This window comes from Electrona antarctica (assembly GCF_951216825.1).
Source record: "Electrona antarctica genome assembly, chromosome: 21".
NCBI classification, from domain to species: domain Eukaryota; kingdom Metazoa; phylum Chordata; class Actinopteri; order Myctophiformes; family Myctophidae; genus Electrona; species Electrona antarctica.
The window spans coordinates 38650554-38677749 of NC_136802.1; the positions used below are offsets into that span (position 1 = coordinate 38650554).

At 44.1% G+C, this 27196-nt stretch overlaps 1 protein-coding gene across 1 annotated transcript in view; it reads left to right on the forward strand.

Annotated features, from left to right (window-relative positions):
* The window catches only part of col4a5 (collagen, type IV, alpha 5 (Alport syndrome)), an 87134-nt gene that overhangs the window by 48121 nt on the left and 11817 nt on the right, over nt 1-27196 (forward strand). The window contains exons 20-40 of the mRNA XM_079491002.1: nt 598-633; nt 1492-1743; nt 2410-2499; nt 3097-3167; nt 3842-4033; nt 5544-5712; nt 6127-6219; nt 6749-6853; nt 8587-8684; nt 9661-9811; nt 10079-10192; nt 14330-14497; nt 14750-14839; nt 15528-15674; nt 16529-16627; nt 17305-17394; nt 17713-17852; nt 18212-18338; nt 19952-20131; nt 21132-21182; nt 22110-22295. Of these exons, the coding sequence (XP_079347128.1) occupies nt 598-633; nt 1492-1743; nt 2410-2499; nt 3097-3167; nt 3842-4033; nt 5544-5712; nt 6127-6219; nt 6749-6853; nt 8587-8684; nt 9661-9811; nt 10079-10192; nt 14330-14497; nt 14750-14839; nt 15528-15674; nt 16529-16627; nt 17305-17394; nt 17713-17852; nt 18212-18338; nt 19952-20131; nt 21132-21182; nt 22110-22295 (2649 nt within the window). The remainder of the gene's footprint in view (nt 1-597; nt 634-1491; nt 1744-2409; nt 2500-3096; nt 3168-3841; nt 4034-5543; nt 5713-6126; nt 6220-6748; nt 6854-8586; nt 8685-9660; nt 9812-10078; nt 10193-14329; nt 14498-14749; nt 14840-15527; nt 15675-16528; nt 16628-17304; nt 17395-17712; nt 17853-18211; nt 18339-19951; nt 20132-21131; nt 21183-22109; nt 22296-27196) is intronic.

Sequence of the window (27196 nt, forward strand, 5' to 3'; positions counted from 1 at the left end):
ACTAGAAGTGAATGCCCTAGCACACACACACACACACACACACACACACACACACACACACACACACACACACACACACACACACACACACACACACACACACACACACACACACACACACACACACACACACACACACACACACACAGTACAGTACAGTGAGTACACTATCCAACGAATTAAATGTGAAGGACCCCAATGGAAACAAGCCATATAAGCTTTCTTGGGTTTAAATCCTCTTACCAGACCTTGTATTGAACTGTACTTTCCTGTGCTCTTTTTGAGTGGTGTAAACCACTCCTACAACTGGCTTTGTTAGTTTACGTGTCTGTTTGTCTGTCTGTTCGTACCAAAAAATGAGCATGGTTGCTATGGTCACCCAGTTCACACGGGTGTGATTTCATTACGTCAGACATTACGTCAGACCACAGCTGATCAGTCTATATAAGACCTTACGCCACTCAGTTCACACGGGTGTGATTTTTTTCCTGCAAACTGTTAATGAAGCATTCAATCAATGAGTATTGGAACGCTCACACAGCCACAACGTTTTGTTTGAACGGTTTAACATTGACCTTTCCTTTATGTCTTGTACAGGTTTGACAGGACCACCTGGACAGCCAGGATCAGGGGGTGAGTACCCACATGACCGCACGCACGCACGCACGCACGCACGCACGCAGCCACGCACGCACATCACATTACACACCCATAACCCAGTGTTAATTTTGATAAATAATACATTTTCATTTAGTTTTAGTCATATTTTAGTCATCTGAAAAGTTTTAGCTTAGTGTAGTTTATTTTTAGTCTAAATATCATATCATAGTTGACTAAATCTACAGTTTATTTAGTCAACAATAATAGTATTTTGGCAGGCTTGGATGGCGGCCTTAATGGAATGCAAGAAAATAGCCGATCTGCTATTTTCAGAGCGCAGCAAAATATTGGAGAAAAGTTCTACTGGATCTCTTCTCCACTAGCCTGGAACTCACCTATACTTTCTATGGCATAGGCAGCTCCCGGCAGGATCCGCCGGCAGAAACTGTGCGCAGCTGCTGGACATGAGACTAATTAATTAGAGCGACAGAGAGAGAGAGAGGAGTGTGTGTGTGTGTGTACGGGTGTGCGTGTGTGCGTCAATTTAACAAAGGTGCAGACGATCAGAAATCAGCAGAGAGTGATCGACGTTTGCGCTACTCTATGCCAAATTGAAATGGACTCGGACCCAGACTTTTTTTTTTCTCCCTGGAAATAAAAACGTCTGGGTTTCCGAGGCTACTTCTCCACTAGTCCATCCCTAACATTTTAGTCTAGTTTTTATTTGCTGAACAAAATTGTCAATATATTTAGTCTTTTAGTCATCATAGCTTAGTTTCTATTTTGTTTTTTATTTCGTTTTTGTCAGTGAAAAAAAAGGACAAAACATTCTTTCGTCATAGTTTTCAGTCGACAGAATGAACACCGGTTTAACCGTGCGCCCGTCCTCAGGTGGTGGCGGTAGTGGTTCGTCGGGTACTCCAGGCTACCCTGGTGCCAAAGGTGACCAGGGAGACGGCGGTGCCCCGGGACTGTCCCTGCCCGGTCCCCCCGGGCGGGGTGGTGGTCCTGGGCCACCGGGAGGTCCGGGACCCCCCGGACCTCCAGGCTTCTCCAGCACAGGCGGCAACTGTATCGGAGGAGAGCCCGGCCGCCCCGGTGGCCAGGGAGAGAGAGGTTATCAGGGAGAGTCCGGACAGAAAGGTGGGTGTGTGTGGGCTGGTTACATGAATGTAACATTATTAATAAATTATAATAATAATCATGGTGAGTGGCAGTCTCGATACAACTACACAGAAATGAGTGTGGACATTCGGGAATTCAAATGACAGTAATAAATGTATTCTCCACCCCCAGCCTTAACCCATTTTGGGCGGGAACCCCTTTTGGTGTTTTAACTAAGCATTATGCTATACTTTAGCTATTGAAAAATAGCAGACCTACAAGCTCATAGCGCGCCACCGAGTGGCACGCTACGAGCTTGTAGGTCTGCTATTTCTGAAAAATCGTAAAAATGCGGCATAAATCTTTGAATATATATTCTTTCAGAGCGAAAGTTTTTTTTATTTCGACATCAGCCCTAATTGGGTTAACCCATTTAGACGTGAGGCCGATTCTACTTCAAATATTCATTCAAAAAAAATTACGTTGCAATATACCGTACTGTACATAGCAACAAAAACCCCAAAAGGGGTTCTTGGATTGAAAGATGTTCCCGGTCTAAATGGGTTAATGTAACATAATAATGTTATTATTTAAAATAGTAATTGCAACAATAATAATAACACATTCTTTCCTGCAATTTTTCCACTATGACCTGAAAGTGGTTAATGTGGTACGGTGTGATGAAACGCTGCTGTTATTTTCCAGGTGACAAGGGAGACACCTGTGTGAACTGCGTCGGCAGCGTCAGCGGCATTCCCGGACCTCAGGGACCTCCCGGAACGCCCGGCTTCCCCGGTAAGAAAGAACCAACCACGGCCGTTTATTCTGTTCATGTCGGAGAGAGAACAAAACGGAATGAGATGCAGCAAAGAGAGAAGACATATTATATTACAAATGTCTTGCTTAGGGCTGTCAATTTAATTCAAGGGAAGTTCTACAGCTTTGTTCACGATTCATTTGATTCCCGAAAATGTTATTGTTTATAGACGAATTCACAGAGGGGTGCCCTGGGCGCGGCCATTACTGAGGTGTAATCCATGGAGCAGGTGCTCCGTAGGCCAGGTGTAGCTAATCAGTGCTGCTGCGCTTAATGGTACACCTCAGTAATGGCCGCACCCAGGCAAGCCTCTGTGAATTTGTCTATAGGTATGCTCTGAAATTGTTTAGCACAGTCTGGGTTCAGCTTGATGGTGGTTAGAAGACATCCACTGTGAGATGTCAGCCAGGCATGCCAGTGATGCGTTCTTCCACCTGAGTAGAAGAGGTGGGGGGGGGGAAGGATAGAAACAGTTGAGTGTCATCGGCATAGCAGTGATAAGATAGCTTGTGCTGTTAACAAACTAACAATAAAAAAACATACTTAACTCCTGTCCTCTCCACTCTCCACTCCAGGTGGTCCTGGCGGTTCAGGTGCCAAAGGAGACAGAGGATTCCCAGGAAACCCCGGCTCCGTCGGTCCCCCCGTAAGCACTCCCTTGTTCTCTCCTGCCTTCCGTTCACTTTCCCGCTTTCGCTCGAGGGGTTTAGAACAGTGTTGTTTTCGTCGACTAAAACTAAGACGAAAAATGTTCGTCGACTACCTTTTTCCACAGACAAAAACTAAATTTCGTCAACAAATAAAAACTAGACTAAAATGTTAGGAAGGGACTAGTGGACAAGAGATCCAGTATAAGTCATTTTACAATTAGTTGCATGCTGAAAAGAGCCGATCTACAAGCTCGCGACGCGTTGTGACCTTGTAGATCTGCTATTTTCAGCAAGTGTAAAAACAGTCATTACGACGGCATCAAGGCCCGCCAAAATACATTTTGTTCGACTAAATCAACTAGATTTAGTGGACTAAAATCTCATGCTATTTAGTCGACTAAAACTAGACTAAGACTAAAACATTCCATGTGACTAAAATGTGACTAAAACTAAATGAAAACTATTCAAGAGACCATGACTAAAACTAAAATCTAAATTTGCTGCCAAAAACAACACTGGTTTAGAAGCAGGCGACGTCGCGATAGAGCGATCGACATGTCAAATAGCAGAATGTGCATGTTGCAATGTTTTTACCTAACATGTGCGTAAAACTAATGACTCTCCTTCCCGTTCACCCTCCTCCCTCTCCTCACCCCTTCATCTCATTCAGGGTACCTCTGGCGGCAACGGAAGCCCAGGATTCCCCGGAGCGAAGGGAGAGCCAGGCGACGCCATAAGCGTAGACGGTGGGAGGGGAACGAAGGGTGACAGCGGTTTCCCCGGACCCCCCGGCCTGCCCGGTTTGGACGGACGCCCCGGTCGGGATGGTGGTCCCGGAGGGCCTGGAGCTAAAGGAGCGTCTGTGAGTGGAGGCTCCATGCGTGTGTGTGTGCGTGTGCGTGTGTGTGTGTGTGTGTGTGTGTGTGTGTGTGATTTAAGCAATATTACGAGAGGGTGTGGGTTAACGTGATTATTGCCAGTGATGCGGTAAGGAACGAGACGAAGTCGAGTTCCGCAAGCATCACTGAAGTGGCAATAATCACCTTAAACCACACCCTCGAGTGTAATATTAAAATTATACAACAGTTACCCTTAAAACTAAGAAAATCGCTGAAAAAAAATATTTTTTTAATGACAGATGTAGTCACTACGACCACAAATGTCCCAATAAACTAGCTAGCCTAGCCACCGAGTTTGCTAGCGCTCTGGGACAACAGAGCAGCTGAATTCTTTGTTTTGATTAGGTGGTGAATGGTGCTGGTTTGATCCACGGCTAGAAGCCGTTTCAACCAATCAGATTGCTTCCTCGAAACGACCTGTTGTATAATTATTCATCGGCAGGGGTGAGCTGTCGGTGTGGCTATCCACGGCTAACCTCGCTAACAAAACCTGCCGATCAACTGCCGAGTGTCACAGCTTGAAATAGCAGGAGTGACCAACCTTGATGCATATCAATGGTGACTAGAGTTGTCCCGATACTGTATCGGTATCAGGAAAAGTATCGGATTAGCCCCTTATTTGTCATATCGGGCCATATCGGTATCGGTGAATATGCCAGTCTAAGCACAGATCCCGACACAGGGGTAAGTGGTTGCCCAAACGGCAAGTGCACATTTGAGTGAGGAGTCTGCTATAAACACAACACGAGATATACAGCTAGTTAGCTATAAACACAACACGAGATATATAGCTATAAACACAACACCAGATATATAGCTATAAACACAACACGAGATATATAGCTATAAACACAACACCAGATATATAGCTATAAACACAACACCAGATATATAGCTATAAACACAACACGAGATCACAACACTGGTATCGGTATTCGGTATCGCTATCGCTGTGTTATAGCTAACACCGAAATCGAGGTATCGGGATCGGATCGGAAGCGAAAAAAGTGTATCGGGACATCCCTAATGTTGACGGTCCATGGTGTCAAACTGCTAAAGTGGTATTAGTCGTCATACTACTGGGTCAGATGTTCCATCTGAAGTAGTCTAAGGAGTTGGATAACAGTGGCTGATGGATTCATGAAAGTTACAGAGGTGATGTTTGCAAGGTAAATGCATAGCCTGATTATGACGACACAAAAGTTTCCCCCATTACGCACGTCAATAGAATAGGTTAATAAATAGATCGACATTTATAAGAGGTTATTTCAATCGGCGATTGAACCGTGTGCACTTGCGTGCAACATAGCCCCACTAGTTAAAAAGTCCACAGCACAATGAACCCTGGTCATCATCGGTCTTGTTATTGATTCACCATGCATTCATGAATACACCCAGCATCCATCCATCCATCCATCCATCCATCCCAGCTCCAATATGAAATACCACCATCTTTCCGTGTCCATCTCCCAGGGTTCCCTGCAGGTAAAAGGAGAGCGAGGTCCATCAGGCGAGCCGGGTCTACAGGGTCAACCAGGTGACAGGGGGACCCCAGGCGGCCCCGGCTTTGGACCCCAGGGCCCCGGAGGAGAGAAAGGTGTCCAGGGCGTCTCGGGAAGACCTGGTAACCCTGGCGGTCCAGGTAAGCATGTTCCTTACAGATCTACAAGCTAACAGTCAGTAGATCTGTTAGCTTTGTCAGTAGATCCTTTCTTTTTTGCCAAAAGTGACCTTATGCCGGGAAGTTTTGATTTTGACAGCACATTTTGATATAGTTTTAGTCATAGCCTTTTGAATAAAACCATATTTTAGTCATCTAAATGTTTTGCTTTTAGTTGACTAAATCTACAGTTGATTTTGTCGGCAATTAAAGATTAAAGATTAACATATACAATAAGAATATTGTATAGGTTAATCTTTACATCTTTACTGCCCATCTATCTTAGAAACGCTTAACCTTTTTTTTCACTCATCTTTAAACACATTGACAAATGCATTGTCACCTCATTTAAATGAATTTCAACTTTGACCTTTGCACCCTGCCCCCTTCCTACAGGTGGTAAAGGCGAGCCAGGTATAACGGTGGCTGAGAAGGGACATCCAGGACTAAGAGGACAGGACGGAGACCCCGGTCAGCCTGGACAGCCAGGTACAAAACCCAGCACACACACACACACGCACACACACACACACGCACACACACACACACACACACACACACACACACACACACACACACACACACACACACACACACACACACACACACACACACACACACACACACACACACACACACACACAACGCATTACAATTCTCTGTTTAGCTAATCATTGTAAATACTCTCAACCCTATAGACTCCAAATTCAATTAATAAATTACCGTGCTAGTTTAACCATGTCATTATTAAACGATTTCCAAAGATTTTCCCCAAATAGCGATAATTGCCGATCTGCAAGATGGACACATAACATGTGAGCTTGCAGATTGACTATTATCGCTATTTAGATGTTTTTTTAAAGACAATTTCGCCGCAGTCAGAAGCTATGGCTATGTGGGGGTCCTCGGCCCCTTTCTATTTCAATTCAAGCTCTCGACGAATCACTCCAGCTAAGAATAATCACAATGTATATGAATCTTCTGATTGGCTATATGTTGTGCTTCATTGTTGTTATAGGTAACCCTGGAGGGCCCGGTTCACCTGGTTTCCCCGGGGGACCAGGAGCCAAAGGTGATTCAGGACTTCCTGGTATAGGACTTCCCGGTGGTCCCGGCGCCAAAGGTACGGTACAAAGAACCAGGGTGGTGCTCTCTTTCTATTGGTCTACTCTCCTCTGCTTCCTCTCTCTCTAGTCTACAGCCACGCCGCCTGTTCCTTGTTCTACCACTCCATCTAATCTCGCCATCTCCATTTACGATACGATACGATACGATACAACTTTATTGTCAGCTTACACTGAAATCTGCTTTGCGTCCATGACGTCACCGTTCGAGAAACAGACAAGCCATAGACGTACATTACAAAATGGTAGACATTACAGGATAAAAAAAACCCAGAGACAATCGGGAACGAGAACATATCCACTGGTTTAGCGATTTTGGTTTGGAAGCAAGACGGACTGGTGTACAAATTAGTTCTTTAGTCTGTTTTTCTCAACAGTTTGACGGCCGAGAATTGTTTACTCCAGTGTTTTCCGATGCTGCGTACTACGACATCCCCGCTATTTGTTTTATGTGTCTAAATCGCATCGCATTAATAATAATAAAAAAAGTCCGCCTCTGCCGCGCTGCAGAGGGAGTTAGCTTTGTGTGCTGATGACGAAACCGGAAATCGAAACTTATGCTGGGCTGCTAGGGCTTCTGGGAAATTGAGCCCAATGCAAGTGGACGGGGGGGGGTTGTTTGGACTACAACTTGCTCTGCACTTTGGTTTCGTTTCGCATTGTCATGGCCGCTGGTGCATCTGAACAAGACGAACGACCATTTTTTACCCGATCTTCACGGATCAAACGCCCAAATACTTCAGCGTATGCTCCAAAGGTAATACAACAATCCAGGCAGCGTAGGATATTTGATTAAAAGGCGGGTTCCGCGGGGTATGGCGTCAAACTGTTAAATGTAGGGACTCTAAACCGCCTCATGGAGGGCAACAGTTGATTTCCTAAACTTATCTTCAAATCTCTCCTTCTCTGTAAAGTAGCTAACTACATGTACTACTCCAAGTACTACTCCACTTCAATTATTAGAAAACTTTAGTTACTAGTCACTTTGAAGATTTTTTATATTATTACAAAACATACATTAACCACTTTGACCCTATACTTTGGCCATTTGAAAATAAATGATCTACAAGCTCGATCGGCTATTTATTTTCTTTTTTTGTACATGACGAACTTGAAATGGACATTAATTAAATGGACTGCATGATGAGTACTTATACTTGCTACTTTTATATGGCACTCATTATGTTATAATTTAGCTATTGAAAAATAGCAGATCTACAAGCTCGTAGCGCGCCAGCTTGTAGGTCTGCTATTTTCGAAAAATCGTGAAAATATTTATTTCAGAAAACTTTTTAGAAGAATTATTTTTTAATTTTGAGGTCAGGCCTAAATGGGTTAATCCATTGAGACCTGGAACGCATCCATGTCACGTTAGCGTTTAACCACATTAACCATTAACCCATTTTGGGGCGGGAACCCGTTTTGGTGTTTTAAACATTGTTATAATTTAGCTATTGAAAAATAGCAGATCTACAAGCTCATAGCGCGCCACCGAGTGGCGCGCTATGAACTTGTAGGTCTGCTATTTTTGAAAAATCGTTAAAATGTGCCTCAAATCTTTCCGAAAATTGTCATGATTTAGAAAACTTTTTTTTTTAAATTTCGACGTCAGGCCTGAATGGGTTAAAGTCAGCCATACCATCCAATGATCAAAAGGGATTGTCATGTTGTATTCTAAAACAAAATGGCCGACACCATCATAACCACATCATAACCCATCCTCCTCCCTCAGGTTTCCCAGGTACTCCCGGCGGGCCAGGAGCTCCCGGTGGAGGAGGCAGACCAGGACTGGACGGTCTCCCTGGATCGCCTGGATTCCCAGGATCCAAGGTGACATTATTATTATTATTATTATTGTGTGCTTGAGTGGCGAGTCAATTCTGTTATCAGAATTATTCCCGGGGGCCGTGTGTGACGTCCCTCTGGGCTGTGTGACGTCATGTGGGTCAACCAATAGGAAAACAGAGGGAGGGGGGGCTGTGTGTGCGTATGTGGGTCAATACATCATCGAGTAGAGAGCTACTCGGGGCCACACTGTTTCTTCAGGAACAGTATTTTCTAGTTATTGTTATTACTTGCGCAAGCAGAGCGCGCAAGTACTGTAATCGGCTGCGTATGCCGGTGGCGTCGCTCGGCCAATCAGGGACCAAGTATGTATGTATGTTGTGGCGTCGCTCGGCCAATCAGGGACCAAGAACAGCGATCGGCTGTGGGTATGTATGTCGGTACATTCCACCAGCCAATGAGAAACCACTGCTCTCGATGACGTAACTAAAGTACGTTTCAAAAATGGTATTTAAGGTCAATAGGGGGTATGTGTGTATGACGGTGTACTCCACCGGGCAATGAGGGACCACTGACCACTGCTGTATTTCAAACCTGGACAGCAGCAGAGAGCTTTAGGACTCAGAGCAGCAGTCGTACCAGCAGTGGTGAGCGCACCTTGTGGCACTCTCTGCTTGCGCACAAGTAGGCCATACTGTACATGGCGCAAGTTGGCAGCTGACAGAGTGGATTTCTAGTTGTTATTATTATTATTATTATTATTATTATTATTATTATTATTATTATATGGTCATGTATAGGTACTGTCAATGTGAGTGGATTACTACTTTAGTAATATTAATTGCGCTGAAAACCTTGACTGCTCCGCTATTTATTATTTCTGATCTAAGGCATGAGAAATAAAAACTCTACGTGTGTGGGTGTGTGTGTGTGTGTGTGTGTGTGTGTGTGTGTGTGTGTGTGTGTGTGTGTGTGTGTGTGTGTGTGTGTGTGTGTGCGCGTGTGTGTGTGTGTGTTATAGGGGGAGCCTGGCGTGGGACAGTCGGGGGCTCCTGGAGCCCCAGGGTTCCCCGGAGGTAAAGGTGGACCTGGACCTAAGGGAGACTCCGGTTTCCCTGGCAGCCCCGGTCAGCCTGGACGAGGAGGCTTCGATGGCGGTCCTGGAGCTAAAGGTATATGTGTGCGTTTGTGTGTGTGTGTGTGTGTGTGTGCGTGCGTGCGTGCGTGCGTGCGTGCGTGCGTGCGTGCGTCATGCACTTTACTGTAGCGTTTACTGTCCTGTACTACTAGAATCACTCTTTGTATTCATTATTGACGCTGTAATGACAACGGAGCTACCAGAGGTGTCACCAAAAACACCACTACAATGTATTACAGTGCTTGTAAAGGTGAATGTAAAACACAAAAGGCTTACATTCTACTTTCTCTCATCACCTCAGGTGACTCCGGTCTCAATGGTATTCCTGGAGCTCGTGGACCACCGGGAGGCCTCTCACTCGGCGTCCAGGGAGCACAGGGACCCCCCGGACCCCCAGGCCTGATGGGCTCACCAGGTAAGACCACCACAGTCAGAGAGGATGACGTTAATGTCAATGAGAGGGAAAGCTAAAGGACACGCGTGCGTATCATTCTTCGATTTTTCAAAAATAGCATACCTACAAGCTCATAGCGCGCCACTCGGTGGCGTGCTATGAGCTTGTAGATCTGCTATTTTTCAATAGCCAAAGCATAACGTAATGCTAACACCAAAAGGGGTTCCCGCCCAAAATGGGTTAAGTACAATGCATATACAGTAGAATATGATATAAAACACACAATAATTCAAGTATAATAAAGTAAGGAATATATATTTATATGTTACCAAAACTTCCACAAGGTCGGGACTATTAGTGTTTGTATGGCTGCGTAGACATAAAACATAAATATTGAAACACTTCATCATTGGAGTCAAACGGCATATTGTGATTGTGGGGCCTTGTTAGGTTAGTATGATTACAGTACTGTATATAATTAACATCAATAGAATATTAACTTGAACATTGATTTCATAACATCTGATATACTAGTCAAGATTTTAAGTATATAAAGTTTGTGCAATGCATTGGTTGTCATGTTGTGTTAACAATGCTATAATAACGTGTACTGAATTGTTGTTATTGAAAGTCACCAAAGAGTTATGTGCATGGATAGGATACACACTTCTCTACTGTATGTATGTTTGAGCACTTGGAATGGTGTCTGGGTGACTTTGTGAACTGGGTATGTGGTAGGGCATTAAGCAACTAGTCGACTAGTTTACTAGTCGACTAGTAAATCCACTAGTCGACCTTGTTGGTGCTATTTGACTAGTTGATAAGTTATTTTTAATTTTTTCCCCCCAATTTTGTAGGCCTCAAGATCAGGTAGATTATAGTTATAGTCACCAATGTACACAGTTTTTAAATGTACAATTTTTTATTTCCAAAAAGATAATTAAAAAAAATGTTTTCTTTTTTTAACTAGTCGACTAGTAAACTAGGCAACTAGTCAACTAGTAAAAATGACTAGAAGTGAATGCCCTAGTATGTGGTTCACTACCCCAATGTCCTGTCCTGATAGAGTTTAGACTGTGAAGTTAAAGGTGGTGGTTGGAAAGAGCACTGAATGTCACTTTGTGTTTTGGGTTGATCAAGGTTTATGTATGGAACTTGTAAACGTCGGTTTACTGCAGTGGGTGCCAAACAGTGTGCCGAGCAAAGCAAAGCAAAGTTCTTTGTTTACCCAGGGAAGTGGACTAAGCTCGAGATGCTTGTTTACAGCCACACCCTGCTCATAGAACATTTCATGGTAGGGGTTCAATGCCTTGCTCAAGGGCACTTCAGCGGTGGTCATTTTAACGTGCCAGTCCGGGGATTCGAACTGGCGACCTTCCGGTAACAAGACCGCTCCGCAAACCGTTCGGCCACCGCTGCCACCGAGGCAGAGGGACGCTATTACCTTTATACAAATATACAAAAATGCATGATTTCAGTACCTCATTTCCCAATACAGAGGCAAATTCTATACCGTAAACATTATTATAATTTTATCCACTTTCAACTGCTCAGTGGCCTTGCGGTTTCAGTGTCTTGCCCTGAGATTTGGAGGTCGCCGATCGGGGTCATACCAAAGACTAAAAATGGGACCCAATGCCTCCAGGGTTGGATTGGGGTAAATACCTGTGACATACTAGCGTCATGTCCAGGGGGTGTACTTGTACATCAAGATTAGATATAAGCTCCTTACTTGGTCACAAAAGAGTTTGGAAACCACTGCTGTACTGTACGTTACGTATGAGAGATTGATTGTGATTGGTTAAAACATTACCAGTCAGTCACTGGTTGGTTGGTAACCATACCTTGATCTGGGGAACTTCACCACACCTTGTTTTATTTACCTACACATCATGTCCATGAAACCACTGCAGAAACGATCACGTCACCTGTGCACGCTTTCACCTCACGCCACTGCACGAGTTCACCGGGTTTGCAACGAGGCACGGCTTGGGGCGTAGAAACGTAAAAGCAACAACGAGCACCGCAATGTTAAAATAGTCGTGTCACCATTTTATAACCCCCACAAGATGTGCTTCCTGACTGAGTTCACAGACCTCAAACTAACTGAGCACGAGATCACTGGGGGGTTTCATGACAAACCGTTCCTCTGACTGTCACGGGGCTTTGTCAGCCCTTTAACCCTGCATACAGAGTGCACGGAAACACCCAAGCTAACCCCATAGCACTAAGAATTATCAGATTATACCGTCCTGTGTGAATACTCTGGAAATGTATTGTCATTGTGTTATTCCTTATTCTATAGATTCTGGTATAACATATAGGGCTGGGCAATTGTCTCTATATATATATTTCTAGATTTTAATCACATGTAGGAAACAACGCAATTTTTTTAAATTAATCACATGTAGGAAACAACGCAAATTGTTACAATTAAATAGCCAATCTACACGCTCACAAGCTTGTGGGCTTGTAGATCTGCTATTTTCACTATTAGAACATTTTCACAAAAAAAAAGTAAAAGAAAAAATATATATACTTATCATCACTATACAATATTATATCACAATAGGTATTTGGTCCAATATATCATGATATTTGATTTTGTCCCTATCGCCCAGCCCTATAGTATAATAGAAAGAACATTACTGTTCATGTAATGTTAATTGTTAAGCCAGTGATTTATCCAAACCACGGTTCATTTTGAGAGTATTTACACACTTCATGAAAAGGGACATTTTAATGCATTCATCCTTCTCATCTTCGACCTAATCCGACGCCCCGCCTACTTCGCTCTGAAACACGCCCCCCCTTCCTAACCTGCGGCCCACTCTGACTCCTCCAAGGCGAGAAAGGTATTGTACCTCAATACCAGGATATCGCAAAATTATACTGTTTTACATACTTGAATGTTTCAGTATGGAGTTTCAAAACCTTCTTGCTGCGTTCTTAACCCATTTTGACCTGAGATCAGATTCTAAAAATGTCTTCTACATCCTGACAGTCGTTCTTCGACTTTTCAAAAATAGCAGATCTACAATAGCTAAAGCATAACATAATGCTAACACCAAAAGTGGTTCCCGCCCAAAATGGGTGATGGATTATTCCAGAACCACAAACACACAGTGCATATTTCCAAATATGACTTCATGCCTGTAGTTTTAACAATATTTGGAAGTTACTGTAATGTAAATCTATGGTATATAAGCATGCCATTTTGGTTGATTTTACTGTATTAAAAGTCTTTTGAGTCACACACACTTTCATATTGTCTGTCGGGTGGAAACCTCATACTGTAATTATGTCCAAAACTGTTACTTTTCAGGATTCCAATAAAAAAATAGCAAAATGTAGCAGACTCTCAAGCTCAGAAAACGTCAGCGTTTCGAGCTCGCAGATCGGCTACCTTTGATAATTATTTAGTCACAAGCTCTTGTTAATACTTTTCATTGGTTAAATATTTATAAAACCCACACAGACACACTCTCAAATATTTAAAAATGAGTGAAAATAGCCTGTGCAATGTGTTGGGAGCTTGTAGATCAAAGTACAAAATAGGGCATTCGTTTATGAAAACTATGGGGATGAAAGGTTTCTGCTCAACAGCGACATGTCAAAAAGGTCCTGTTTATCCTGCTTTGAGATAATATATTGTGGTGTGTGTTTTTCCTCTTTTGAGAATATAGGTTGTGGTGTTTGTATCTTCAGCGTAGCTTTTCGCAGCTGAGGTCGAGTCAATGCTTAACCTTTTATTGATGTTATTCTGCCACTTAACTTTTTTGTTTTTTATTAATAAAGTCGGTTCCTTCCTTTTCTTTTACTGTATGTAAAGCGTCTTTGGGTTCTTGTGCTAAGTATGTGCTAACAGACCTATTATTAGTAGTAGTATAAGATGCTTGGGTATGCATTCAAAAACTGAACAGGATGACAAATATATACCACTTGAGATACCATGTGTTATAACTTATGTATTCCCAATCGTCATGGGAACGAAACATAAAATGAGAGTATTCAGTCACAACGAACAAAAACAAAACAAATCCGGTCAACCAAGTATAGGGCCCTTGAGGAATCGGGTCAACAAAGAACAGGACCCTAATATGGTAAACTAAGGTTTAGTGGTTCACCCCTTCTCCATTCCCCTCGCCGCCCCCCCAGGACACCCAGGTGGCAACGGAGAGAAGGGAGACCCCGGTCCCCCAGGCTTGGACATCCCAGGGCTGCCAGGAGACAGAGGGAGTCCCGGTTTCCCCGGGTCCCCGGGATCCATAGGACCTGCCGGAGGCCCTGGAGGGCCAGGACGTGACGGACTACCTGGACTGCCAGGTAAACCATTCTATTATCATCCGGTCCCTCGGGACTGGAGCAGTGTTGATGTCGCCGACTAAATCTGTGACCAATTATGTTCTTCGACTACCTGTTTTTCCACTGACTAAATAAGAACCAGGATATGATGAAAAACTAGACTAAACTGTTAAGGAGGCACTTAAGGACCGAACAGGACCGGCTTACCCATTTTTTGTCTGTTTGGGAGTGCATGTCTTGAACCCCATCTCTCTCATCTCTGATTGGCTGCAGGCACTAAAGGAGACATGGGTTCAATGGGAGCTCCGGGACCCGGTGGAGGCCCTGGAGGCCCAGGCGGACCCGGCTTCCCAGGATCTAAAGGTACGCACACACATACAGTACACACACACACACACACACGAATGACTGAATCACCAGTCAAAGACCCAAATTGATATACATGTATTTGGGCCCCAGACCCCCATCTGAAAATGCTTTGTGCGAGGGACCCCCAGAAGAGAAAGAATATGTTTAAAAAATATATATACCGGTATTCAAAGTTTTCCAAACATTTTCGATATTTTTCAAATATTTTCTAACACAGCAGATCCTGTCCGCTTGCACATCTGCATGTTTTTGAACAGCCATAGTACACGATGCTGTATTAACACATTGAGCTGGGGACCCCCAGGAAGACCCCCGAGGACCCCACTTTGGGTACCACTGGTCTAAAAAATTATCAACTAAAACAAGAATTGCATGCTGACAAAATCTCCCAATCTAGAGATTTCACCTCCTAACCCATTTTGACCTGAGATCAGATTAAAAAAAATGTCTTCTACATCCTGACAGTTTTCTGAAAAAGCTATGTTTCTATGTCAGTCGTTCTTCGATTTTTCAAAAATAGCAGCCCTACAAGCTCGTAGCGCGCCACTCGGTGGCGCGCTATGAGCTTGTAGATCTGCTATTTTTAAATAGCTAAATTATAACAATGTTTAAATCACCAAAAGGGGTTCCCGCCCAAAATGTGCTAAGCCATTGTAATTTGTGTCTGGCCTTTCCTGTGCAGGTGACAACGGTTTCCCAGGCAGACCCGGCGGCCCCGGTGGTCCCGGCGGCAAAGGAGAACGAGGAGACTCAGGTGTCCAGGGACCCCCGGGCCCCAGCATCGCCCCCGTAGCCGTGAAGGGAGAGTCCGGAGTACCCGGCATTCCAGGTACAGTCGGGTGCCATTGGTGTTGTCCCTGTTCATTTAGCTGTTCTTTTCCTTTTGCACATATTGGAAAATTAGTTCCGAAATCAACCAGCAGGTGGAGCAGTTGAGTACGGTATACAACAGAGAACCAAAACCTACAGGTCCTTGCCACGCTAGATCATGGGTCTTCAACGTTTTTCAGGCCAAGGAAGGACCCCTTGGCTGAGCGAGAGATGAAGCAGGCACCCACATTATATATTGTATAAATATATATTTGTTTTGAGCGGTGCCTATAACGGCTCCAATGACTGAGATGTAATGATCTTACAATGTCAATTTTGCTTCAAATTGTGTTCTAGAGTCTAGAACACGATTTGAAGCAAAATTGACATTGTAAGATCATCTAGACTATTCTCCCTTCTTGAATTTCCATGCTTTATCGAAAGGTCCATGAAACCCTGTTTGTGTGTGTGTGTGTGTGTGTGTGTGTGTGTGTGTGTGTGTGTGTGTGTGTGTGTGTGTGTGTGTGTGTGTGTGTGTGTGTGTGTGTATGTGCGTGTGCGTGTGTGTGCGTGCGTGTGTGTGTGTCCCAGTCCATCTGCCCAGTCCATTGAAGTGTTCAGATCCCTATTGAAAACCTTTTTTCCTTAGCTTTTAATTGCACCTGACATGTCTTAAAACATGAGTTTTATGTTGTTCTTTACCTGTTTGTGCGCTGATGGGCGCTGTTGATGTTCTATTTTTGTTTCAACCTGTACAGCACTTTGGTCAGCTTCTGTTGTTTTAAATGTGCTATATAAATAAAGTTTGATTTGATTTGATTTGTGTGCGTGCGTGCGTTTGTGTGTGTGTGTTTGTGTGTGTTTGTTCTACAGGTCTGTCGGGCCAACCAGGTCAGAAGGGTATCGCTGGTCTCCCTGGAGATGGAGGAATTCCAGGGTCGGACGGACGCCCCGGATTGTCAGGACCACCAGGTATGGGATCATTCATTCTCGCACACAACCCGTCAAGATAGGCGGCCCACATCCGGGTGGTACAGTACAGAGCAGTGTTGTTTTTGGCAGCAAATTTTGATTTTAGTTTTAGTCGTAGTCTCTTGAATAGTTTATTTAGTTTTAGTCACATTTTAGTCACCCGGAATGTTTTAGTATTAGTCTAGTTTTAGTCGACTAAATATCATAAGATTTTAGTCGACTTTAATCGACAGTTGATTTAGTCGACTAAAATGTTTTGTCGGGCCTTGATGCCGTCGTAATGACTGATTTTACACTTGCAACGCGTCGCACGTTGTGAGCTTGTAGATCTGCTATTTTCAGCATGCAACCAAGTGTAAAATAACTTATACTGGATCTCTTGTCCACTAGTCCCTTCCTAACATTTTAGTCTAGTTTTTATTTGTTGACGAAATTGTCAATATATTTAGTCTTAGTTTTAGTCATCATAGCTTAGTTTTCATTTAGTTTTCGACAGTGAAAAAAGGTAGTCGACGAACATTTTTCGTTTTAGTTTTAGTCGACGAAAACAACACTGGTATAGAGGGAAAGTACTCACCCACCACCGCAGAGACCTGGGTTCAATATGATACGCAGAATTACACTGAATGCTGGAGACATATTGCTTACACGTACATGCATTCTGGGTCGTGTTGCAGGACCTAAAGGAGATGCTGGTATTCCTGGAGGCCCAGGAGGTCCTGGAGGCTCAGGTCTGAAAGGCGCCATGGGAGAGATGGGATTCCCAGGTGGGTTCAAAGTTCACACAACACATGAAGTATGAACACCAGTCAGCCTAACCTGATTGGCTGGCTGGCTGTATGGCTCACGAACTGGCTTACAATTGGATGATGGGAATGCTGAAAAAACTAAAGTAAACATAAACACAACCTTTAGGGGAGGTTATTATTACGAAATGAAATGTCGTCCTCCTAACAGATGCTATTTTTGCAGATATTTGAATTCCTAAACTAATACCGTTGAAAATGTTTGACAAAGCATATCTATCCAATTCACTGACTAACTTGATCGTCATGGTCCATTGCATCTTTCCTATGATGTCACAGGACCGGGTGGGCTGAAGGGAACACCGGGTCAGCCTGGTAGGCCAGGAGGTCCGGGTGGGCCCGGATCCCCTGGATTCCCCGGAGCCAAGGGAGACCCCGGTTCTGCTGGAGTCGGAGCACCGGGATCACCTGGACTAAAGGTACCACACACAGGGACGAGCACTTTAGAGTCACACTGAACTGAAGTAGGCAGTATTTCTGATTAGAACATTGAAGGTATGGGGGGGGAAACAGACGACGGCAAAATCTAAAATGAGTGTTTACCGTTTTTGATGGTCCGTCATCAGCGCCAGTCCTCGTGCATTTCCCTGGTGTGCAGGGAAATGCACGAGGCCACACACACACACACACACACACACACACACACACACACACACACACACACACACACACACACACACACACACACACACACACACACACACACACACACACACACACACACACACACACACACACACACACACACACTAATGATACCATTCCCCCCCCCCCCTAGGGAGACCCAGGCCAGCCAGGCTACCCAGGAACTCCTGGACAGAAGGGGGCATCAGCAGGATCAGGACTCCCAGGACTTCCAGGAGGCCCGGGAGCCAAGGGAGACCCCGGCCTCCCAGGATTCCAAGGTAGGCCCGTCTGGACGGAGAGAAGGCGGAAAGAGTCGGCCTGCAAACTATGATCCTTATTCATACTTTGTCACGCGACCTAAAATAGACGACCTACAGGCCCACTCAGAGTTGTGGCTGCGACGTGTTGACGTGTTGAATGCGACGTCATTGTAGGTCTGCTTTTTATAGCATAAATAGCATACATTAGGATTCATGCAAATGTCTTTTGATACCTTAGACCAGGTATCATTTACGATAAGATCCGCGAGTTTGCTTCCACCAGTAGAACATGTAGTCAAATGTTTTTGTCTCATTGCATGTGCAACCCTCGCATGTTCAAGTATTCAGTGTGGCAAGTACAAGAGGTTTAGCACAAGTGTGCTGATCATTAGCCTCTAATTAGCATCAACAGTAACGATGATGAGCAACACATCTCATGCTGTTCGCATAGCTTGCTGTCTTGTCAGTAGAGCGATGAGCGACCATTTTTGTATGACTTCAAACATAGAACCCGCCCCCTAGGCGCGGACATCGGGTGAAACTAGCCATACATCAGCTATTTTCGTCAGAAAGATTTCATTTTTTTAAATAAGAATAAACGCAATATTTTTTGAGTGGTGCAACCACTCCAAGGAACAGCAATGTCCGTGTTCAACTATGTGTGTGACCCGTGTTCAACTATGTGTGTGACTATGTTTGTGTGTGACGTTAATGAGCACCTCCAGTACCAATGAGTACCAAAAGTGGCGCTGTTGTGCCAGAAACAGAGAGAGAGAGAGAGTACTGCACTGTTGCCTGCTAATATGAGAGAGAGAGAGAGAGAGAGAGAGAGAGAGAGAGAGAGAGAGAGTGGGGGGGGGGGGATTTGCACCACTCAGTTCACACGGGTGTGATTTTTTAACCACTCTGTATGGTAGACTACGTTAATACAATCTGCAGAGGTAGGAGGTGGTAAACCCCACCCTTTCAATTGAGACATTTAGACACCGGTTGAATGTAGTGAACAGCTGAGAAGTAGTACTGCCTGAAGCTCCTAAGCACAATATCTCCACTACTGGCCAAGCGGGGGATTGCCTCTTGAATGAGGGACAGAAATGTGGTCTCCCATGTGGGAAGAATAGAATACTATACAATACAAGGCTTTTATTAACCCATTTTGACCTGGGAACGATTCTATAAATGTCTTCTACATCCTGACAGTTTTCTGAAAAAGCTATGTTTCTGTGTCAGTCGTTCTTCGATTTTTCATAAATAGCAGACCTACAAGCTCGTAGCGCGCCACTCGGTGGCGCGCTACGAGCTTGTAGATCTGCTATTTTTCAATAGCTAAAGCATAACATAATGCTAACACCAAAAGGGGTTCCCGCCCAAAATGGGTTAATTAGTCATTGCACAATGTACAACGAAATTTAGTGTGGCACTTCAGTGGTACAATATTAAAAAAAGATACATTAAATACAGAATAGTAATAATGAAATAAATAAAAATGTACATCAAATAAACATACAGTAAATGCATTGTTCTTTATTGCACAATGTTACGCAATACTTCACAATTCGCTGGAAAATACCTGGATGGAAATGATGGAAATGGTTTTGTGATTGGTTTCATTTTCCTTTTTGTTTCCTTAGGTTCTCCCGGTATCCCAGGTCCTAAAGGTCTGGACGGTGGTCCCGGCGGCCCGGGTCTCAACGGAGCTCCCGGTAGACCGGGCGAGGGGGGACGTCCCGGCGGGCCAGGGTTCCCAGGAGACAAGGGTCAAGCAGGTCGCGACGGAATCCCTGGACCGGCCGGAATCAAAGGAGACGCAGGTTAGTGACGGACGGGGCATTTAGGAGATATTATATTCCAAATGTGCGCCACATTCTCACGATTTTTTCAAAAATAGCAGATCTACAAGCTCATAGCGCGCCACTCAGTGGCGCGCTACGAGCTTGTAGATCTGCTATTTTTCAATAGCAAAGGAGGACTGTATAGAAACCCATTTAGACCTGAGATCGATTCAACGAATGCCTTCTAAACTGTAGATCTCACACTCTAGAGATTTTTCAAAAATATTCAAAAATACCAGATGTACAAGCTCGCAGCGCGGCACAAAGTGACCCCGCCGTGAGCTTGTATATCTGCTAGTGTTGAATAGCCAACGCTAAAATCTAAAATGAACACAGACGCTTTCCCCGGTTTTAATGGGTTAATAATGTACAATAGTGTATAATGCATTTTTGTAGGAATTATTGCACCTAAGCTGTTAATGTAAGTGTCGATTATTCTGTAACTGAGATTTTCAGCAACCCGCTGCTAGAGTAGCATCTCAATGGCTATTTTTGCAGCATTGTCATTTGTCAGTCATGCTGTATATATTCATACAATACATTTTCTAGACAGACTAGCAAGACTTTTTTTTTCTTTTACATTTAAAGGTATATTCAGTGATTTGACTTAATCTAAATATCACTTATTTTTTCTTTTTTTCTGGATAATCCTCCCTACTATAGAGTGTGCTGACCATATAAGGAGTTCCTCCCTGTCCCCAGTGAGCCCCTGGGGTCAAAAAACCCTAGTTTCAGTTTTGGTGGCGGGTGGCAAAGCCTTCATCCAATCAGGATGAGAGGGGCCTTCCTCGAACCATGATCGAGTGGGGGCGGGCCTTGGTGCACATGCTGTTGGCCTGTTGCACTTCCCCCCACTGTAGAGTGTGCATGTGCACATTTTGTTACCGGGTGGACCAGGTTTTTTTCCAAATCACTGAATGCTCCTTTAATATATGTTTTAAAACTTCTGAACATTTCCCATGATTCCTTTCTCTTCCAGGTCTGCCAGGTTTTGGTGGTCCAGGTGCCCCTGGTCTCCCAGGACTGCCAGGTGAGTTGTTCACACATTCTGCTGTATAATGCCTTGCTTCTATTTCAACACGTCTGAGATAGATGCAGGACTCCACTATATATCGTCATGCTGTCGGGCTACATTTTGCACCCACCACTGCTGACGACCTTAAAGACGACTTTAGTGGCGATCTAGTCATAACCGGCTGCCTCCTATTATAGTCTGAACGGCATAAAAACCCATACTCTGAACGCCGCAACACGGAGCGACTCGAGCGAGTGGCAACAGAAGCTAACAGAAGCTAATGTTATGAGCTAACATGGAGCTAGAGGACAACCATAAAAAACACACAGTGAGTGAACAAACAAAAGAACGTCGGAAACGAAAGAAAACGGGCATTACAAGAGCTTGTTAGACCTAAATTGACTGAGAGCCAATTTATTGTTTTTGAGTGGTGCAACCACTCCAAGGAATAGCAATGTCTGTGTTAACCGTGTGTTAGTGTGACTATGAGTACCAGTAGGGGCAAAAGTGGCGCTGTTGTGCCAGAAACAGAGAGAGAGAGATAGTGCTGCACTGTTGCCTGCTAATGAGAGAGAGAGAGGGGGGGGGGGGGGGGGGGGGGAGTTGCAGGTGTGGTTTTTTGAATTAATTTTTTAATTAATGCCCTATTTCGTCTTACAAGAGTGTCACACGAACCAACCAAAATAGCTTGTAGATCTTCCTTTTTTTTTTGCTTCTCAAAGTGAACGTGGTTAAGTGTGTCTGTGGGTTTTTATAAATATTGAACCAATGAAAAGTATTAAGAAGAGCATTGGAAGTTGGAACGCAGGTTATTTTTTCCCCCGTTTCCTGAAGTCACATACGAGGACATACAGTCCGCCCGACAGCGACGACATACATGTCAGCAGTTTGCCTTAATTTGGCTTTTTTTCCCTAACGTTCTTAACGTTCATTTCCATCCAGGTTCTAAGGGTGACTCCGGTGGCGGTGGCCCGCCCGGCAACCCAGGCTTCCCAGGCGCAAAGGGAGACGGTGGCTTCCCAGGTCTCCCCGGTCCGTCAGGCCCCATGGGACAATCCGGGCCTCCAGGAGTGGCCCATCAGGGTCCAAAAGGAAACCAGGGTACCCCAGGTCCCCCCGGAAGAGGAGGTACGTGATAGAATGGCAGCGGCATCTCCCCCCACACTGTTCCACGTGCCTGATGTTGCCGTCTGGTTTTCCCCCGGTCTCTCGACTGGGTCAAGATACTGTATTAACGATTAGCCCATTGGGTTTTTTTTTTAAACACATTGACTGCCGAGAAGGTCTTATCTGCGGCCTTTCAAATCCCAACGCCAAAGACGGTATTTTACGTTGGTCTTTTGAGTGGTTTACGATAGACGGCGCACTTCGCCAGCGTATGAATGGTTCTAGGTTGCTAGGCGACGGATACAACCGGAAATGTACCGGAGTTTGTCTCCATCTGCCACAATGTAAACAGATTTACAGAAAAAAATGGCTTTTCCCAGATTGTGGTTTTTGGGTCAAAACAGGCTTTATTCAACAGCCCATAACTAAAGAAACGGTGATCGCCGTTACAAAACGTGTGAATTGTTTTCAATTGCAGTGCCAATGTATTTATTTACGCTTTACGGCATTTTTATCTGGTCGCAGGGACTCTAAATATTTTCAACGTTTGGATGAGCGCTCCTAGAAGAGTGCCTTGCGTTTTCAGGCCCAAAAACTAAAACAAACACCACTCTGATGGACAGTACACAGCCTATAGTGTGTCTTGCTCAGGGACACGTCGAGTGAGCCAATTTAAAACCAGACAGCAAACATTAAGCACTTTTCATGTGAATGCCTTCCATGTTGTGACATGTATGTGTTGTTGATTTGCATGGGACACGGTTTAAATAAGAGCCACCTCACTGAGCACGGTCACACACACAACAACAATCATTGTCAAGTTCACACTGAGCACGCCCGGACGCCAGGGCAGAAACCATCTGTCCCGCTAACGCACCGCGCCCCCACCCACCCCTTCACCCCTCCCTCCCTCTCCCAAACAGGAAACGCTGGGGTGCGCTTCCCTCACGCACCAATCACTGTCTCTCACTGGTGGGGGGGAGGGGGGGTTCGGACCACACCCCCGAAAGAGCATGGGTTCCCCCTTAACATTGTTATTCCTGTTATTCCATGCCATCCATCTTCCTTGTCTCCCCACCCACTCCCTCGGTTCCACGAGGGGACATGTAATCTATCCATCTCTCCACAGCCCTGAAGTGTGTCTGTGTGTGTGTATTTCAGAATGTCTACCTGTGGTCAGTGTGATGTGCGTCCTGTGTTTTGTGTATAGTCTCGTAGGTTCATATTGAGACAATGTTGGTGTTAAACGGGTGGAGCCAGCAACAGACCCAACGCTTCTCTCTACTGCGCTTTAGAGGAGGTTCATTTTCAGGGAATATAAATACAATTAAGCTTCTCTTATAGACAGACACAGATCCATTAGGAGTGATCAAAGTTGGTACGACACTCACCCCATTTATCTATCATCTGCGGAATAAACTCTGCAAAAAGGTTACCCATTTATGTTCTGATGGTAACTTTGTCCCATCGTATTATGTAAGAAATGTACGTGAACTGTACACCGTACAATTTTGGCATTTAGCAGACACTCTTATGCAAGTGCGAGACTGGAATAAGCAGAGTGAGTTTAAACTCTAGTCAATAAGAAACAAAATAAATATAGAGTGCAGAGAGAACCTACACTACTTGCATTTGTGGTCGAGAAAAACAACACAGCTATGAAACAAGAACATGAGAACATGATGTGACTCCAAAGGTCCGGTCAGGAAAAGTTGTGGGTTTGTGTCTGGCTTCTCTCGATGCGTTGTGTGTCACAGAGCGATCACCAGTCACCTGCATGAGCACCATGTCTGTTCCAACCACCACGTCAGAGAACTATAGTCCCAAGAACACAGTGCTGGAACTGCTGGGCTCAGACATTAGACACACACTCGTGTGTACATATGTATAACATATTACCCATTTTGACCTGAGATCAGATTCTAAAAATGTCTGTTTGAAAATGACTTAATGTTTTCTGAAAAAGCCATGTTTCCAAACTTTCCATGGCAGACCTACGAGCTCGTAGCGCTCGCTATGAGCTTGTAGATCTGCTATTTTTCAATAGCTAAAGCATAACATAATGCTAACACCAAAAGGGGTTCCCGCCATAAATGGGTTTTAAGGGGACACGTTTTTAACCTAAAGGTGGCCTTACACTAGCCGATAATCGGAGCGAGGCAGAGCAAATATCAAACATTCTTGATTTTGATCGGGCCGATCGCGCTTTGAGCGGTCGGGCACCCCCCGAGCGTAAAAAATGCCCGATTATCGGCTAGTGTAAGGCCACCTTAAATCCAATTGTTCTAATGTGAGGATATCCTATATATGGTGTAGCAAAAATACTGTATGCGCTATTGAGCCACAATGGCGTGAAACATGCACTTTCCCCGTAGACGTTTTAACACAGCGTGGAAGAAAACACGAAATACTTTTAAGATATTTTTGCCACACCACTGTATATATCATTAGAATTTAGGTAATCCACGTGTCCCTTTATCACCGTCTTTTCTTTGTAAAAAGAACAATATTAGTGAAGTAAACGACCTGCAGCATGCCACAGTATATTACTATTATTATTATGAAAAGCGTATTCTCCTAGCTGAGACCAGTAGGAACACCAGCACTGTGAAACGCTCCCTCCGAGGAGCGTTATGGGTGGGAGTGATAAAATGATTACATTGACATGTTAACGGCTTCCTTCCCTGTTGGCTTGGGCCCCCCACCCAATGTGGTGGGACGAATCGTGACGAATCGCACACCCGACGACCGCAGGTCCCGCAGGTCAGAGAAAACGGTGTCCGAGACCTCTAGCTGTTTTGTTTTTTTTATCAGCTGCTGCTCTAGAAACCGTCACAATATAGAGCCATTTTAACCGCACTGTTACCAGAAAGTTCACCTCTTATCTAGGGGCTGTTTTCACTGCACTCACTGTTCTAGAAATGGCCTCTCCGTATCGAGAATGCCAAGCTTATAACCCCACAATGTTCTACAACTCTCACTTCTTAGAACAAGCGCCTTGAGTTTAAAGAGACCTGCAAATATCCTGACATGGTTTCAGATCAGAATTACTAACAAGTCACCATTTTCTGCCTGTCATTTCTGACCACTGCACCTTTCCCTAACTGCTACTCTTTATCGTTTCTCTTCTGCTCACTGATGGTAGTAAAACGCACCCTTGAAAAAGTAAGCACTTTTGCTTGGGTTTTAAGATTTCTAGGACATGATTGTCTATTGTATCTTTAAGAGATTACCCACCATATTAAGTTAAGATATTGGCATGGTAGTGAAAGCACAACAAATCTATTAAGAATCACACACAAATACCACCCTAAAATTAAACTAACTTGCATCAAACCTTAAATTATGAAAATGTATTTTTATATCTGTCAGTTGATTTCTCTGTTGAATTCATTTGAGAATAGCTGATCATAGATTATGGTGCAATCACAAGTATACTGTTACATATTAAAGAAAGCTAATGTTACACATTACTCAGTTATATTTGTCCATTATATCCAGAAACATCATGCCTGTCTTTGATTAGCGTGACTGTGTTGCTATGCTAACCTTTGCTCTTATCTAAAAAACCTCTCGTTTTCTTTGTCAACCTGTGCCGTCAACCTGGCAACCTGCTAACCCGGGGGAATTCTGGGAAACATAGGTCCAGCAGGTTAGACTTCAATGGTTTGATGGTTGTGATGTATTGACGTTATGTTGTGGTACAGTGGAGTCCTGTATGTTTGTTCCTCAATCTCAAAATGGTCTCTATGGAACCCATAGGTACCTTTGTTAGACACACCCACAGACACACTGTACATTATAGGTTTTGATTTGGTTGTTTAGGGGTTTTAACAAAGTCAATAATGTATTGCCGTTGTGATACATTGATATATGATTTTATTTGGTCTGTGTCTGTGAAGGATTCTTTAGGTGTAAAAGCAAGGTGACGGTGACATTTACACCCGTTGAAATGTCTACAGCAGAGTTGACAGTCAATTCACAATCAGTTTCGCCTTTCAAAATCCAAAATGAAATCCGAGTTTTATTGTAGTAATAATTCAGTGGACATATTTCACACAACAATGATGGTGTGAAAATCGATTTCCAATTATACGGATTTCATTTTCATAATGTTCTTATATAGCCTACATTTGACCATTCCTAAACATCTCAAATGAAAGAAAATGAATTGAGAACAGATGGACTGTGACCCTTGTAGTAGCCTGGAACTCACCTATGCTTTTTATGGCATAGGCAGCTCCCGGCAGGATCCGCCGGGAGAAACTATGTGCAGCTGCGTGACATGAGACTAATTACTTAGAGCGACAGAGAGAGAGAGAGGAGTGTGTGTGTGTACATGTGTGCGTGTGTGTGTCAATTTAACAAAGGTGCAGACGATCAGAAATCAGCAGAGAGTGAGTGATGTTTGCGCTACTCTATGCCGAATTGAAGTGGACTCGGACCCAGACTTTTTTTTTCTCCCTGGAAAAAAAAACGTCTGGGTTTCCGAGGCTACCCTTGTAGTGACACCCTTATGCTTAAGAGTTACTGGAAGTGATGTTCTTTCATTGTTATAATGAATAGAAGTACATTGATTGTACAGTATGTCTGTAATGTTGGCCTTAAGAGGTGCTTTCCTTTTAACTCGTTTGACCCCACAGGACATGTGATGAACATCAGTCAACACATTCACAGAACAGCACAAATACCAAAAAATGGACTGTATTTGCATTATTGTTGCCTTGTGTTACACGTTTTGTAAATATTGTATTTTGTATATAGGGGCGGCGGTGGCTCAGGGGTAGAGTGCCTGGATGGTAACCGTAACGTTGCCAGTTCGAACCCGGGCTCCCGCAGAGTCACTGTCGAAGTGTCCTTGAGCAAGACACTGAACCCCTAATTGCTCCCGATGTGCTAGTTGGTGCCTTGCATGGTTTCCG